Source organism: Typopeltis vanoorti, chromosome 15, assembly GCF_054136105.1.
Source record: "Typopeltis vanoorti isolate ZY-2024b chromosome 15, IOZ_Tvanoo_1.0, whole genome shotgun sequence".
Classification (NCBI taxonomy): domain Eukaryota; kingdom Metazoa; phylum Arthropoda; class Arachnida; order Uropygi; family Thelyphonidae; genus Typopeltis; species Typopeltis vanoorti.
Window position 1 is genome coordinate 52,550,586 of NC_143563.1, and position 14,674 is coordinate 52,565,259.

Genomic DNA, 14,674 nt, shown 5'->3' on the forward strand with positions numbered 1-14,674 from the left:
CGTGTGCACAGACTGTATAATGTCCAGTTTTTACCATATAACTGTAGTTTCTATACCTTTCCAGATCTACAGAACTTAGATTTGAATCCTTGTTATATTCCCATGATTTCAAAACTATTTGTATTAAATGAAAATCAATCTCAGCAATCCAGCTGGTTGTTCCCTAAGTCACTCTTTCACACTTGTTTCCCCAAGTCACTCTTCTCAGCCTTTTCTCAAGTATGCAATGTTGAAACTCTGATTAAGGAAGATTGTCTGAACTATCACACTCTATTTTATTCCCATTTTTTTTACAGATTGGTAATATTAGAGCTTTATTCAAAATACATGGAATTCAACCTTCTAACTATGGGTTTTTAATTATGCAGTACAATTGTAAAACTTTTAGTATTATTATTATTTTTAAGAGAGACCCTCCAGGGAGTCGGGGACTCATTGAGAAGGTCACATACCACATGCACCAGCTATCATACTTGTTCTTCAATTCATTCACACTACTTGCACACACAACACCCAATGGCAATCGATTCCAATCACGCATCATTCTATGAGAAAAAAAATCTAGCCCCCCTCCCACTTCTTAGCTTCCAAGGATACATTCTTGTGCTTTCCCCATCCTCCATAAAAGGAAAAATTCCATGAAATGAATTCCTGTATGAATCTTTCAGAAGTTTGTAAGTAGCAATTATATTACCCCTCTTTCTCCTGTTTGCTGGGGCCTGCAGTCTACAAATTTTCAATTTGTCTTCACAATCAGTATTCCACAATCTTGATATCATTTTAACATACTCCTTGGTTTTTCCAACCAAAGGGTATTGTTTATATTGAGTGAGACATGAAAACTCCAAATTTTATAAACTGGCTTTTTTTTTATAAACAAGACATAAACTGGCTCTTTATTTCATATAACTTAAGATACATGAAATTTTCTTTGTTCACATTTCTCAATGCTAAATATTATGTTACTGTTCTTAACCATGTGTATGCGCACAAACAAAAAACAAAACCTACCTTGATAATATAATCCTTTAAAAACTTTGTAGAAATGCCAAAATTATATGTAATGTTGTCTTACTGTAGTAGCATCTTTCCTTTTGTTAGATATCAAAATAAAACTTAGAAAAGCTGTTTTATGACTTAAGTTTTGTTTTGTGCAGCAAGCATGTGAATTGGATAAAATTATTGAACATAAAACAGTTGTCATAAAACAGAGTTGGGTGCCCACTAGGTGGTATCCAGCAAAATGGCTCAGCTCTGTAAATAGGATTAACCTTCTTTGTTCTAGCTTCACCTCGTGATTATGCTGATGAACTGATGATGATCAATTCATTTCTAGTTGAAATATTTTCAGTAACAAAATTATTATATTCTTGTGAATATGTGTGTCTAATAAACGTTATTATGTTACAAGTGCCATTAAAAATTCATAAAAAATAGGCTCAATGGCCTGTCATGGCCAAGTAACTTGAATTCTCAGTTTAAAACAGAGAAACAAGTAGTGGATTCACAGGTGAATTCCACAACTGTTTTATAGATTTTCTAAGATCTAAGAAGAAAAACATCACTGAAAACACTGATGGTAACATTAGACAAATCCTACTTTGAGGGAAATAATTATGGGTTTTTTTCTTCAAAGATTATTGAAGAAAAAATTAAAGAATTTGAGAACAGGAACCAAACTTTAGAGATTCAGTGGCAAGCCTTGAAGAAAACCTTGATTGATTCAGCCAGAGAGGCATGTGGTGAGGTTGTCTGCAAGGATAGAAAAATCAGAACTCCATAGTGGACACAGGAAGTTAAAGAAGAAAGCATATCAAAAGTTCCTGGCAAATAAGTAAGCTTGTGCTCTTAGAGAATACAGAGACAAATGTAAGAAAGCTAAACACTGTGTAAAACTAGCTAAACAAAAATCATGGGAGGACTTTGGCAAGCACATAGAAAATAAATATCAAGAAGGTGGCAAAATATTTTGGAGGTTATTGAAGAAGCTTAGAAATGGAGGAAAGAATACTGTAAAAGGAGTTAGAGATGATAAAGATGACATGAAAATGAGAGAAAAAAAGATATCCTTGAAGTATGGAGTAATTACTTCGAAAAATTGCTAAATGAAACAAGCAGTGATAGCACAGTGGTAAAAAAACACTCAACAGGCAGAGATGATAAAGATGACATGAAAATGAGAGAAAAAAAGATATCCTTGAAGTATGGAGTAATTACTTCGAAAAATTGCTAAATGAAACAAGCAGTGATAGCACAGTGGTAAAAAAACACTCAACAGGCATACAGTCAGGAATACATATCCATACTTGAAGTAGAAAAAGCCATCAAAGGCTTCAAATGTGGAAAGGCAGCAGGAGTAGATGATATTCGACCATAAATGCTGAAGTATGGTGCTATAAAAGTCTTGCAGTGGCTGCTCTACATAGTTCAGAAGGTCTGGACAGAGGGATGATTTCCTGATGATTGGAGTAGAGCTCTCACTCTAAAAAGGGAAATAAAACTGAATGTGAGAATTACAGAGGTATTTCCCTACTGAGTGTTCCTAGTAAGATATATGCAAGTATACTTGAGAAACGGTTGAGAAGGATTGTAGAAGAAAAGCTTGGTGAAGAATAAGCTAGCCAAAAAGCTGTCAGGATCAGATCTTCACTTTACGACAAATAGTGGAGAAATCATGGGAATATAACAAAGATCTCTATTTGAGTTTTGTAGAGCTGGAAAAGGCATATGATAAGGTCCCAAGAAAGAAGCTATTCAATACATTACAGTTATATGGTGTCAATGGAGCATTATATCAAGCAATACTTAGTCTTTATTTGAGTTGTATGTCAGCAGTTAGAATTGAAGGAAGTACAGGAAGATGGTTTAATGTTAAATCTGGTGTGACACAGGGATGTGCATTATCCTCTCTGTTATTCATTATCTATATGGATCACATTATGAAGGAAAGTGGTATTAAACATGATATCAAAATTGGAGATGTTAATGTCAGCTCTTTGCTTTATGCGGATGATGTTATATTTATCAATAAATCCACTACAAGTCTGCAAGATTCCTTGACTAAATTGAATAACTGTTGTAAGAGATATGGTATGAAGGTCAGCAATAAAAAGACAAAGACAATGAAAATAGGCAGAATCGTTGAAAATGTCAACTGCATTGTGAACGGAGAACCTGTGGAACAAGTAAAACATTTCACCTACTTAGGCACGAATTTTAGTGAAGATGGTAAATTAAATATGGAAATAGACAACAGAATTAATAAAGCTAGGAAGTCAATTGAATAAATTCATATGGAATAAAAGAGAAATTAGTTGGAACACTAAAAGCTGTATACAAGACAGTGTTCAAACCAGTTTTAGCTTAGGGATCTGAGAGCTGGGTCAGAAGTAAAACACTTGACCAAAGACTAGAGACTGCAGATATGAGAGTCCTGAGAAAGATTAGAGGCGTGAACAGATGGTATCAATGGCAATATCATATTAAAAATGAGGATATTAGGAAAGAACTTGACATTGTCAGCATCCAGGAATGCGTTAGCAGAGCTAATCTCAGGTGGTATGGTCATTTAAACAGAATGGGTGAGGAAAGATTGGCAAAACAAGTGTTCTCTGCCAGGTTGGCAGGAAAACAACCCAGAGGAAGACCAAGATATAGGTGGTTTGATAAGGTACAAAGTGCCTTAGACGACAGAAATATAAGATCTCATAATATTCGTGTCTTGACAAGTAACAGACTGATCTGGAGGAAAATTGTAGATAGGACGTTAGTAATGATGTAAATTTTTCATGTAGTACTATCATATCCTGTACACCCCCTTGAGGGTACATGGCAGGAATTTGATAATGGTGATGATTTAATTGCAAATGGAATAATATTTCTCAATCTAAGTAGCAACAAACCTATAGCATGTTTTTAGTAAATAGAACTCTGGGCATTCTTAAAGAGTGTGGGAATTCATTCTCTTGATTACCTTCCACAAAAGATACCCCCCCCCATATTTACCAAGTTCAGTGCAAGTGCCTTCACTCATACTTTGGACAAATAGGACATTTTCTTGAAAAATCACTATATGAACACCAATCTTATATTAACAACAATAAACCTGAAAAATCTAGCCTTGCTCAGCATGGAGTGCACACCAACCACAATATCCTATGGTCCAACACTCACATTTCACATTGGTGCAGGTTTAGGTCTGAACGGTTATTTAAAGAGAGAGAGAGAGAGAGTTGAGGCACTTCAACACTGTCCAAATTTCAATCAGAATGACTGTCACTTTATTGACAAGATTTGGGGGGAGTCTCATCTGCATAAATAGCAAGCTTTAAACTGTTATTTTATTGTAATTGCCCACTATGTGGCAACCAGCACAATAGCTCAGCTCTGCAAATAGGATTAACCTTTTTTGTTCTAGCTTCACCTTGTGATTATACTGATACACTGACAATCATCAATTCATTTCTGGTTGAAATATTTGCAGTAACAAAATTATTATATTCTTGTGAATATGTGTGTCTAATAAACGTTATTATGTTACGCCTTTAAAAATTCGTAAAACATAGGCTGAATGGTCTGTCATGGCCAAGTAACTTGACTTCTCAGAAACCTCATACTGCTTACGATAGGGCAGTTAATCCTATATATACATTGTCTGATATGGCTATTAATTGTGTTCTTCTGGCTGGTTTGCCTGTTTTGTGGTATGAAGAAACCCTGTCATTTCTGTATGAGACCAGCTAATTCATCTTCAATTGGAAAGTCCTAGTGAATGCTCTTCTCATTCTAGATGGAATTCAAACCTAGGTCTTCCAACCAAAGGACTTTGTCATTACTGATTGAGCTACAGAGGCACTCTCTTAATACAGTTTTGTTATTAAATTGTACATATTTTGCTTCTGACAAATCAGCTTTTAACACTATTTATTATGAATATTATTAATCTTATCAAATTGTTGTAAATTGCTGATTGGTGGACTATGTCTTTGGATGAAATGAATGCTATATAAAGAATGCCAAATCATGATCCATATTTGTGGATGAACTACATATGAAGTCATGCTAGCAGACACAGCCAAGATATCTATTAGCATGATATCTTGCAATATTGCTAAGAAAACTCTTGACTTTGGATTAAACAAAACTAGAATATACTAAATACTGAATTTACGTTTATGAAAAATATATATTACCTCTTTCCTCTTCTGCTCTGCTAGTTCTCGTTCTCTTCTTTCTCTCTCTTCTGTCTCTTTACGTTCATATTCTTCTAGTCTTTTTCTTTCTTTTTCCTGATCTGCTCTTAAGGATTCTAAATAAGCTTCATCTTGCTGTTGCCGCAATGTTTGGTTCAAGCTCCGTTCCTGTCTTTAGAAGTCAGAAAGATGAAAGAAACTATCAAGCATTAAAATTCAAATTCTCATACTTATCATATTTTAACTTCATAAGGTACTTAATGTTACTGATTAGTAAGATTTTTCAATAAATAAATCAATCCTCTAATACCTTTTATTACTAAAGCAGAACTAGAAAGAAAGCATTCTTCTAGCCTAAACTGCCTTTTTGAAGATCAGCTGACAAGCAGTCTCTATCATCTTAACCCTTCAGCCATCACTGACAGTTTCAGGCTCAAAATTTCAGGCAACTGATTATAGCAGACAAGTGCTGCCATCTCATAACCCTAAAAACATATGCCCCTGAAATAATTTGAATTCTATGGTTGAAATATCTGTTGAAAAGGCTAAGTTCAGACAATGCAAATATGGCTAGTATTAACATATATTTTCAGTTTTATGCCAATAGTCAAATAAACTGCTGCTCATGTGAATTTAAACTACTGATTTCATTAGCAGCCAAATGTATTGCTGCTTTCTCAGAATTTATGATTTTATTTTTACTGTTTATTTAATTAAAACTTTCCTTCTACAAATGATAATACAAAGTTGCACCTAATTTTTCACTCTTCAAAAGCACTTCCATAAACATACAGATTTTATTTATTTATTTATTTTATGATGATTCTGTACATAAAAGGTCAGGTCATATAACAACAGTGCCATGTATGATAAATTTAGTTTAATCCTTTATCCAAGTGTGTGCAAACAAAGTTTGCGCCTGAAAGTATCTTCGGGCACAAACTTTGTTTGCACACACTTGGATAAAGGATTAAACTAAATTTATTATAGTCTGACCAAGTGAAAAAATAAACTTTCAACATCTTTCTCTAAATCCAGAGTAATTTAATAAAAATGTGGCACACCGTTTGGCAGCTCCTATAGGAGGAGATGACCTTGCTAATGCTTCTGCCTTGGTATCTCCACTTGGGTCTGGCTCCCACTGAAGAGACCTCAATAAAGGTCGAAACTAGTCTGGGTAGTGGCCCTTCCCATTTAATGCATAACATTATACATATCCACAAGGAGATGTGTTTTGCATTATGGGAGATACTGAGATAGGAGTGTTGGTAGCTTGCTCCACCTTTGCAAGGAGTCGCCCGGTGTTGTACCACTTTACCCCAGTCCAGAAGATACTTTCAGGCGCAAACTTTGTTTGCACACACTTGGATAAAGGATTAAACTAAATTTATTATAGTCTGACCAAGTGAAAAAATAAACTATCGACAGTGCCATGTATGGTTACCTAAATTACTGAAATTTCCCAGCATGCTTTGACATTTTTGTACAAATAAAATAAAAAAAGAAAAAAAATGTCAACATATGCTTGAGCATTTTGTGTTTGCAGTCAAAGTGAATAGGAGTGGTACTAAAAGAGTGGTGAAAAGGTATCCAGCTATAATGTTGAGCATCTGGAGATACTTGAGAAGAGCATAAGAGAAAGAATAAGTTTGGGGATCAGTAAATATCAAAGGAGAAAAAAAGCTAAGGAGTGCTTATGAAAGTTTACAGCATACAATTCAGGTGTGCTTTAGGAAGTCTCCAGGAAGTTTTGATACCTGCTAGGATTGATCAGTTCCTCTATTAAGCACCTAACACAGGGCAACAAGAGAAGCAATATTAGTCAAATAAAATTACAAGTAGCACTGTGACAATATCTATATAAGTCTACAGCAAACTTTATGTTTTGGAAGCAGCAGTAATGAAATTCTTATCAGAAGGGTGTAATGCAATTTTACAAACATCCCGAATGATTATATTAATACATTCACATTGGAGCATGAAGAAAACTCTCATAGCAACCTTCACCATTTGGCAGGGAGAGAGGAAACATCTTGCTCTACCATGATTTCCTGTTTATATATCACAGCAGATGCATCACATATCATGATGGATTCCTCAACTAACCAAAGCATAGCAGGGGAAAGCTGTATGTTTGTTTCAGATATATTAGAAAACAATAATTAAGGAGAATGCTATATTTGGTTGGTATATCTGAATTACTAAAAGATGGAATATGTGAATGAACATTAAGGAACCATGTGAGAATGGAAAATCTAAGGGAGAAAGAACAAGGGTGAACAGAAATACTTTTGTTACTAGCAAATGAATTATTAATAATTTACAGTTGGGATATTATACATGCATGTCCAATAAGTTGCTGAGGTGAAGTGATAATTAAATGTGATCCTATAAACTCTATACTTGCATTTTTGCATTCATCATGAACATAATTAAAAAAACTTTTTGTGGCAAACATGTACACAGTATACAAACCATTGCCTGGTGTGAAAGTGCACTTTAAAGCTCAAAATATTATCATCATTATTGTCAAATTCCTGCTATGTACCCACAGGAAGTGTACAGGATAATGATAGTACTACATGAGAAAGTTACACCATTACTAACTTCCGATAAACAATTTTCCTCCAAATTAATCGGTTATCTGTCAAGACTGCAATATTATCAGATCTTATATTTCTGTCTTTTTAAAGTACTTTTTACTGTATCAATCCCGCTACATGTCAATCTTCCTTGGGGTCTTTTTCCTGCCAACCTGGCAAAGAACACTTGTTTTGCTAATCTTTCCTCTTCCATTCTGTTTAAGTAACCATACATACCACCTGAGATTAGCTCTACTAGCACATTCTAACAATGGCAAGTTCTTTCCTAATATCCTCATTTTTAATATGATACTGCTATTGATGCTATCTGTTCACTCTGCTAATTTTTTCACAGAACTCTCATATTAGAGGCCTCTGTCTTTGATCAAGTGTTTTATTTCTAACCCAGCACTCAAATACATACATAAGTTAAAATTAGTTTGAACACTGTCTTGTATACAGCTAATTTGGGCTAATTTCTTTCATATTCCATATAAATTCATTCAGCTGACTTCCTACCATACCAGATTTACTAATGCTGTTGTCTGTTTCCATATTTAACTTACCATATTCAGTAAATATTGCAACTAAATAGCCGAAATGTTTTACTTGTTCTATAGGTTCATAATTCAGAATAGAGCCTCCATAGCTCAGCTCGTATAGACAAAGCCTTTAGTCTGATCGAACCTAAGTCTTTCAGACTAAAGGGCTTTGTCTTTATCCTTTCTTTTAGTGTTACACGGTGATCAGCATTCAATTTTGAAATTATGGATTCTACAACCGTGTTAAAATAACTCTTTTTATTATCCCAACGTTTCGATCTTCATATCAAGATCATCATCTGGAGCATACATAAATATACAAGACAAGCTGCGTTACATTTCAATCCGTAAGCTAGAGAAACAATGATTTGATCACATGCTACTCACTGGCATGACCTCTAGTGAAAAAAAAAAAAAATTACATCAAGCTAATTTAATTTTTTGATTACATGAATAAACACTCTTGCTTACAGATAGTTTTCCTTCCAGTAATGTCCTATTTCTGTTATTACAATTGTTATTTTTGATTTAAAAAACAAAAAATTGTTTATAAATTACAACATGAATAAACTTTTTTATAGATTTTTTTTCGTTCCCCTCCCCCCCTCCTTAACAGCGATGTCCTATTTTTCAGTATTAAAGTTATTTTAGATTTAGGATCCTGGATTTTTTAGAGTCCTATTTATAGTCGTTCTTAGAGAGGAAGGATTCGTGGGAGGAATATATACCTTCCATATGTATGGGATTTTTTGACCATCGTTGTTGTTTAGATTGGGGTGGTTGATAATGATCTCACAAGCTTCCTTAAATTTGCGTTCATATCATGTTTTGGTGTGATGTAGACAACTAGTGCTTTTCCAGTCAATTCTATGTAAGGCGTTCAGGGCATGATCAGAAAGGCCAGCTTCACCATAATTATTATATCTGATGTGTCGTTTATGTTCTTTTTGTCTGATTGGAATTGTGCGTCCTGTTTCTCCTATGTATGGTATGTTGCAGGTGCAGTAAATACGGAATACTCCATGGTGGGCCAGCAGAGGGAGTGGGTCTTTGGATGAGTTGAGTAAGCTTTTTAATTTTGCAGGAGGTTTAAAGGTGGCTTTGAGGTTGTATTTTTGTAGTACTCTGTTTATTTTGTCTGATGTCCCTTTAATGTAGGGAATGGTTATAGTTTTACTGTAGTCTGGTTTGTCTTTGATTTTTATTGAGGTCTTCTAGAGAATTTTGTTAATAGTGTTTTGGCTGTATCCATTTTTTTGAAAAGTATTACTGATCACTTTAAATTTGTTTTTCAGTGCCTGTTCACTGGAGCAGATCTTCAGAGCCCTGTTTTTTAGGGTTTTGATGACACCTAGTTTTTGTGTTTGGTCATGGTAGGAGTTTATGTGTATATATTGGTCAGTATGTGTCAGTTTCCAGTATACAGTGAAGGAAAGATTGCCTGAGGGAAGATGTGTGACAAGTGTATCTAGAAACGGCAGTGTGTTATGTTTTTCAATCTCAATTCTGAACAAGGTATCTGAGCCAAACTTTGGGTTTTAAAGGGGAGGAACCTATTGCAAATTGTTCAAAATGTTCCATATATAAGTTAGCAATCGGGGGATGGGGGGGGGAATAATGGCGAGCCCATGGCTGTGCCTTCTTTTTGTAGGTAGAAAGCGTTTTGCCATACAAAATAACCAGAATGTAATACATGTGCATAGAGCACCGTGATATCTGGAGGAAATTTGTTCTGTAAAAGAAGATATGTATCATTGATTGGGACATTCGTAAAGATGGCTGAGACATCAAAAACTGACTAATAGATCATCTTTTTCTAATGTAATGTCTTTTTTGATGATTTATGAAGTGTTGTGTGTTTTTGATATAGGAGGGGGGAATGACCTACCAACTCCTTGAGTGTTGCCGCTAATTTTTTGGCTAAGTGATAAGTCAGGCTATCAATCCCTTCGGCTATAGGCCTTAACAATGTGTTTTCTTTGTGAATTTTAAATAGCCTGTAAATTCTGGGGGAAACGAGCATAGCGTGGAAATAGTTTTTTGACTGTATCTTCAAGTCATGGTAATTAAGTAGATTCTCTGTTTTCGTTTTGATTCTATTAGTTGGATTATAGTTAACTAATTTGTATGTGTTATTGTCCGAGACCAGCAGATTCATTTTTTCCACATAAGTGGTTCAGTTTAAGATAACAGTGGCACTTCCTTTATCTGCTCTGGTTATTAAGATGTTCAGATTTGACTTTAGTGATTTTATCACTGTTATTTCGTGTTGAGTTAGGTTGCTTGTTATTGTTTTGTTATGATTTAAAATGCTGGTGATTTTTTAACGTAATTTTTCTGCTATGTTATTTGGGATGAATCTTAGGCCTCTTTCAATATTACAAATAAATTCAAGTTTGTTTATCGATTTGGGTGATATGGCATAATTTAAACCTTTGTTAAGTATTGAGATTTCGTCTTTGTTTAAAGCATGGTCGGATAGGTTAACTGTATTATTGTTACCTGTCGGTTATCGGTGGCTCCTGTTGTTTCTTGCTTCTGGTTGGTTGTTATTGTTCATTGTGGAGAAATTTGAATATGGTGGCTGGTTCTTTCAATCTTTTAGTCTTTGGAATTTGGAAATTAGATTTTCTTTCTTCGTTTGGAGGATGTGGTTCGCCGTGTTGTCAGTAATCTTTTCCAGGATCATCCAGATATCTGCATTTACGTAGCTTGAAAGTTCCGTTTTTTCCTTTTGTAGCTGGTTTTGTGTAGCGGCTAAGTTCTTTCTGGAAGCTTGGATTTATTCTCTGAGAAGTGTTTTCTCCATGCGGAAGTACATGCGTTGCGATTTTGCTGAGGTGAATTTTCTTTTTAGCTTGATGCAATTTGGAATGATATTGCTGTCCCTACATCGTTTTAAAAATGCCAGTCGATTAATCAAATTAGAAACCTGATTTTTCAGCTTTCCGTATTGATTGCATCACTTTTGCATCGAATCTCCATGAATTATCATAATCCTTTCTTTTAGTGTTACATGGTGATCAGCATTCATTTTTGAAATTATGGATTCTACAACCGTGTTAAAATAACTCTTTTTATTATCCCAACGTTTTGATCTTCATATCAAGATCATCATCTGAAACATACATAAACATACAAGACAAGCTGTATTACATTTCAAACCGTAAGCTAGAGAAACAATGATTTGATCACATGCTACTCACTAGCATGACCTCTAGTGGAAAAAAAAAAAAATTACATCAAGCTAATTTAATTTTTTGATTACATGAATAAACATTCTTGCTTACATATGGTTTTCCTTCCACTAACAGTGATATCCTATTTCTATTATTACAATTGTTATTTTTGATTTAAAAAACAAAAAATTGTTTATAAATTACAACACGAATAAACTTTCTTATAGATTTTTTTTTCCTTTTTTTTTTTTTCCTCCTTAACAGTGATGTCCTATTTTTCAGTGTTATAGTTGTTATTTTAGATTTAGGATCCTGGATTTTCTAGAGTCCTATTTATAGTTGTTCTTAGAGAGGAAGGATTCGTGAGATGAATATATGCCTTCCATATGTATGGGATTTTTTGACCATCATTATTGTTTAGATTGGGGTAGTTGATAATGATCTCACAAACTTCCTTAAATTTGTGCTCATATCATGTTTTGGTGTGATGTAAACAACTTGTGCTTTTCCAGTCAATTCTATGTAAGGCGTTCAGAGTGTGATATCATTATCAACCACCCCAATCTAAACAATAATGATGGTCTAAAAATCCCATAAATATGGAAGGCATATATTCATCCCATGAATCCTTCCTCTCTAAGAACAACTATAAATAGGACTCTAGAAAATCCAGGATCCTAAATCTAAAATAACAACTTTAATACTGAAAATATGACATCACTGTTAAGGAGGAGGGGGGGGGGGGGAACTATAAGAAAGCTTATTCATTAAAATACAATTTTATTTCATGCTGACCATAAAAATATTCAAGGAAGCCACAATAGTGTCAATAACCGGCAGAAACCTCAACAGAAATCAGGGTGTAATTCTAAACAGTTCGTGGAAAAACCTTATCCTCTCTCTTAATCAAGCTGAACTACAGCTAGCCAGTAATCACATTACATGTTTACAACAAACACGCATGCGTGATAACGAATAAGAACAATAAGTCCTCTCTGTCACGCGAACACGTGTAACCTTAGCTACTAGTTGGTTTACAACGTTTTTTATGTTCCTTTCAATTTGCATTTACTAGTTTTTGTCTTTTCATAAACGCCTTGAAAAAAGCCAGACAGTCTGCTGGCGAAACTGGAAGGCTATAATATAAGTTTGTTTTTATGGTCAGCATTAAATAAAATTGTATTTTAATTATAAACGACCAAATATGTTTAGTTTAAAAATTTTATTCATGTTGTAATTTATAAACAATTTTTTGTTTTTTAAATCAAAAATAACAATTGTAATAATAGAAATAGGAATCACTGTTACTGGAAGGAAACCATCTGTAAGCAAAAATGTTTATTCAAGTAATCAAAAAATTAAATTAGCTTGATGTAATTTTTTTTTTTCACTAGAGGTCATGCCAGTGAGTAGCGTGTGATCAAATCATTGTTTCTCTAGCTTACGGTTTGAAATGTAACGCAGCTTGTCTTGTATATTTATGTATGCTCCAGATGATGATCTTGATATGAAGATCGAAACGTCGGGATAATAAAAAGAGTCATTTTAACACAGTTGTAGAATCCATATTTTCAAAAATGAAAACTTTGTCTTTATCTGGTCTCTTTCAACTAAAGGTGAGTTAGCCGATCTCATACAGAGGTTTTTTCACCTGGAAAAAACTGGAAACTCAGGTTTTTCGTCCCTCAGAACAGGCAAACCAGCCTGTGAACACACACACACACACACACACGCGGATTTATAGTCATAAATACATACTTAATCTCTCATTGTGGGAGGGGGGGGGCCTCAACGAGTTTTATGGGACTGGTGAGGAAAGGGGGGGCATACGAATAAATAAATAAAATCATTCAGGATACAACTGATGTTTTCAATGCTTCTCCCGATTTTCATTGTCTTTGTCTTTTTATTACTGATTTCCATACAAAACTTATTACAGAAGTCATTCAATTTATTCAGAGAATTTTGTGGACTTGTACTGGATTTATTTAGAAGTATAACATCATCTGCATAAAGTAAAAAGTTAAGATTAACATCACCAATTTTGATATCAGATTTAATACCACTTTTCTTCATAATGTGATCCATGTTGCAAACCTGATTTTACCTCAAACCATCTTCCTGTATCTTCTTCAAGTCTAATTGCTGACTTACAGCTAATTTGGGACTATGTATTGCTTGATATAATGTCCCATTTACACCATATAACTGTAGCGCTTTGAAGAAGTTTCTTCTTGGTACCTTGTCACATGCCTTTGCTAGATCAACAAAACTTAAATACAAATCCTTGTTATATTTTGGATAATTTGGCCTGAATCCAGCATGTTCTGCACTAAGTTTCCCTTCCACAAATCTTACCCAGAACACTCAGTAGGAATATACCTCTGTAATTCTCACATTCAATTTTATTTCCCTTTTAACAAATGGGCAGTAGGAGGGCTCTGCTCTAATCATTTGGAATTTGACCCTCTGACTAGGCCTTCTGAATTATGCAATGCAGCCACTGTAAAACTTTTATACCTCCATATTTGAGCATTTTTGACTGAATTTCATCTACTCCAGCTGCCTTTCCACATTTCAGGTTTTTGATGACTTTCTCTACTTCAAGTATGTAAAATTTTCTACTGCAGTTCTGTCACTGCTTGTTTCATTTAGCAGTCTTTCAAAGTAATTACTCCAGACATCTAAAATATCATTATCTTCAGTTTTCATGTCACCTTTATCATCTAATTCCTTTTACAGTACTTATTCCGCCATTTCTAAGCTTTTTCAATAGCCTCTAGAATATTTTGCCACCTTTCTGATATTTATTTTCAGTGTTCTTACCCAAAGTCTTCCCATGACTTTTGTTTAGTTAGTTTCAGAGTACTTCACTTTCTTACATTTTTCTCTGTATTCTCTAAGAGCACAAGCTGACTTACTTGCCAGCAACTTTCGATATGCTTTCTTCTTTTCCTTGACTTCCTGAGTCCACCATACAGTTTTGATTTTTCTGTCCTTACAGACAACCTCACCACAAGGCATTCTTGGATGAATCAATGTCAATGAAATTAATTTGCCACTGAATCTCCAAGGTTTGGTTCTTGTTTTCAAATTCTTTCCTTTTTTCTTCAATGATGTTTGTGTATTTGAGTCTATAGTTCACCTCTGAAAGCTGCTCACAACCTTGATTCATTTTA

At 34.4% G+C, this 14,674-nt stretch overlaps 1 protein-coding gene across 2 annotated transcripts in view; it reads right to left on the reverse strand.

Moving 5' to 3' along the window:
• The window catches only part of Faf2 (Fas-associated factor 2), a 293,787-nt gene that overhangs the window by 19,964 nt on the left and 259,149 nt on the right, over positions 1-14,674 (reverse strand). For both annotated transcript variants that reach the window (XM_090404809.1, XM_090404808.1), the window contains one exon: positions 5,193-5,364. In XM_090404809.1, coding sequence (XP_090260935.1) covers positions 5,193-5,364 — 172 coding nt within the window. The remainder of the gene's footprint in view (positions 1-5,192; positions 5,365-14,674) is intronic.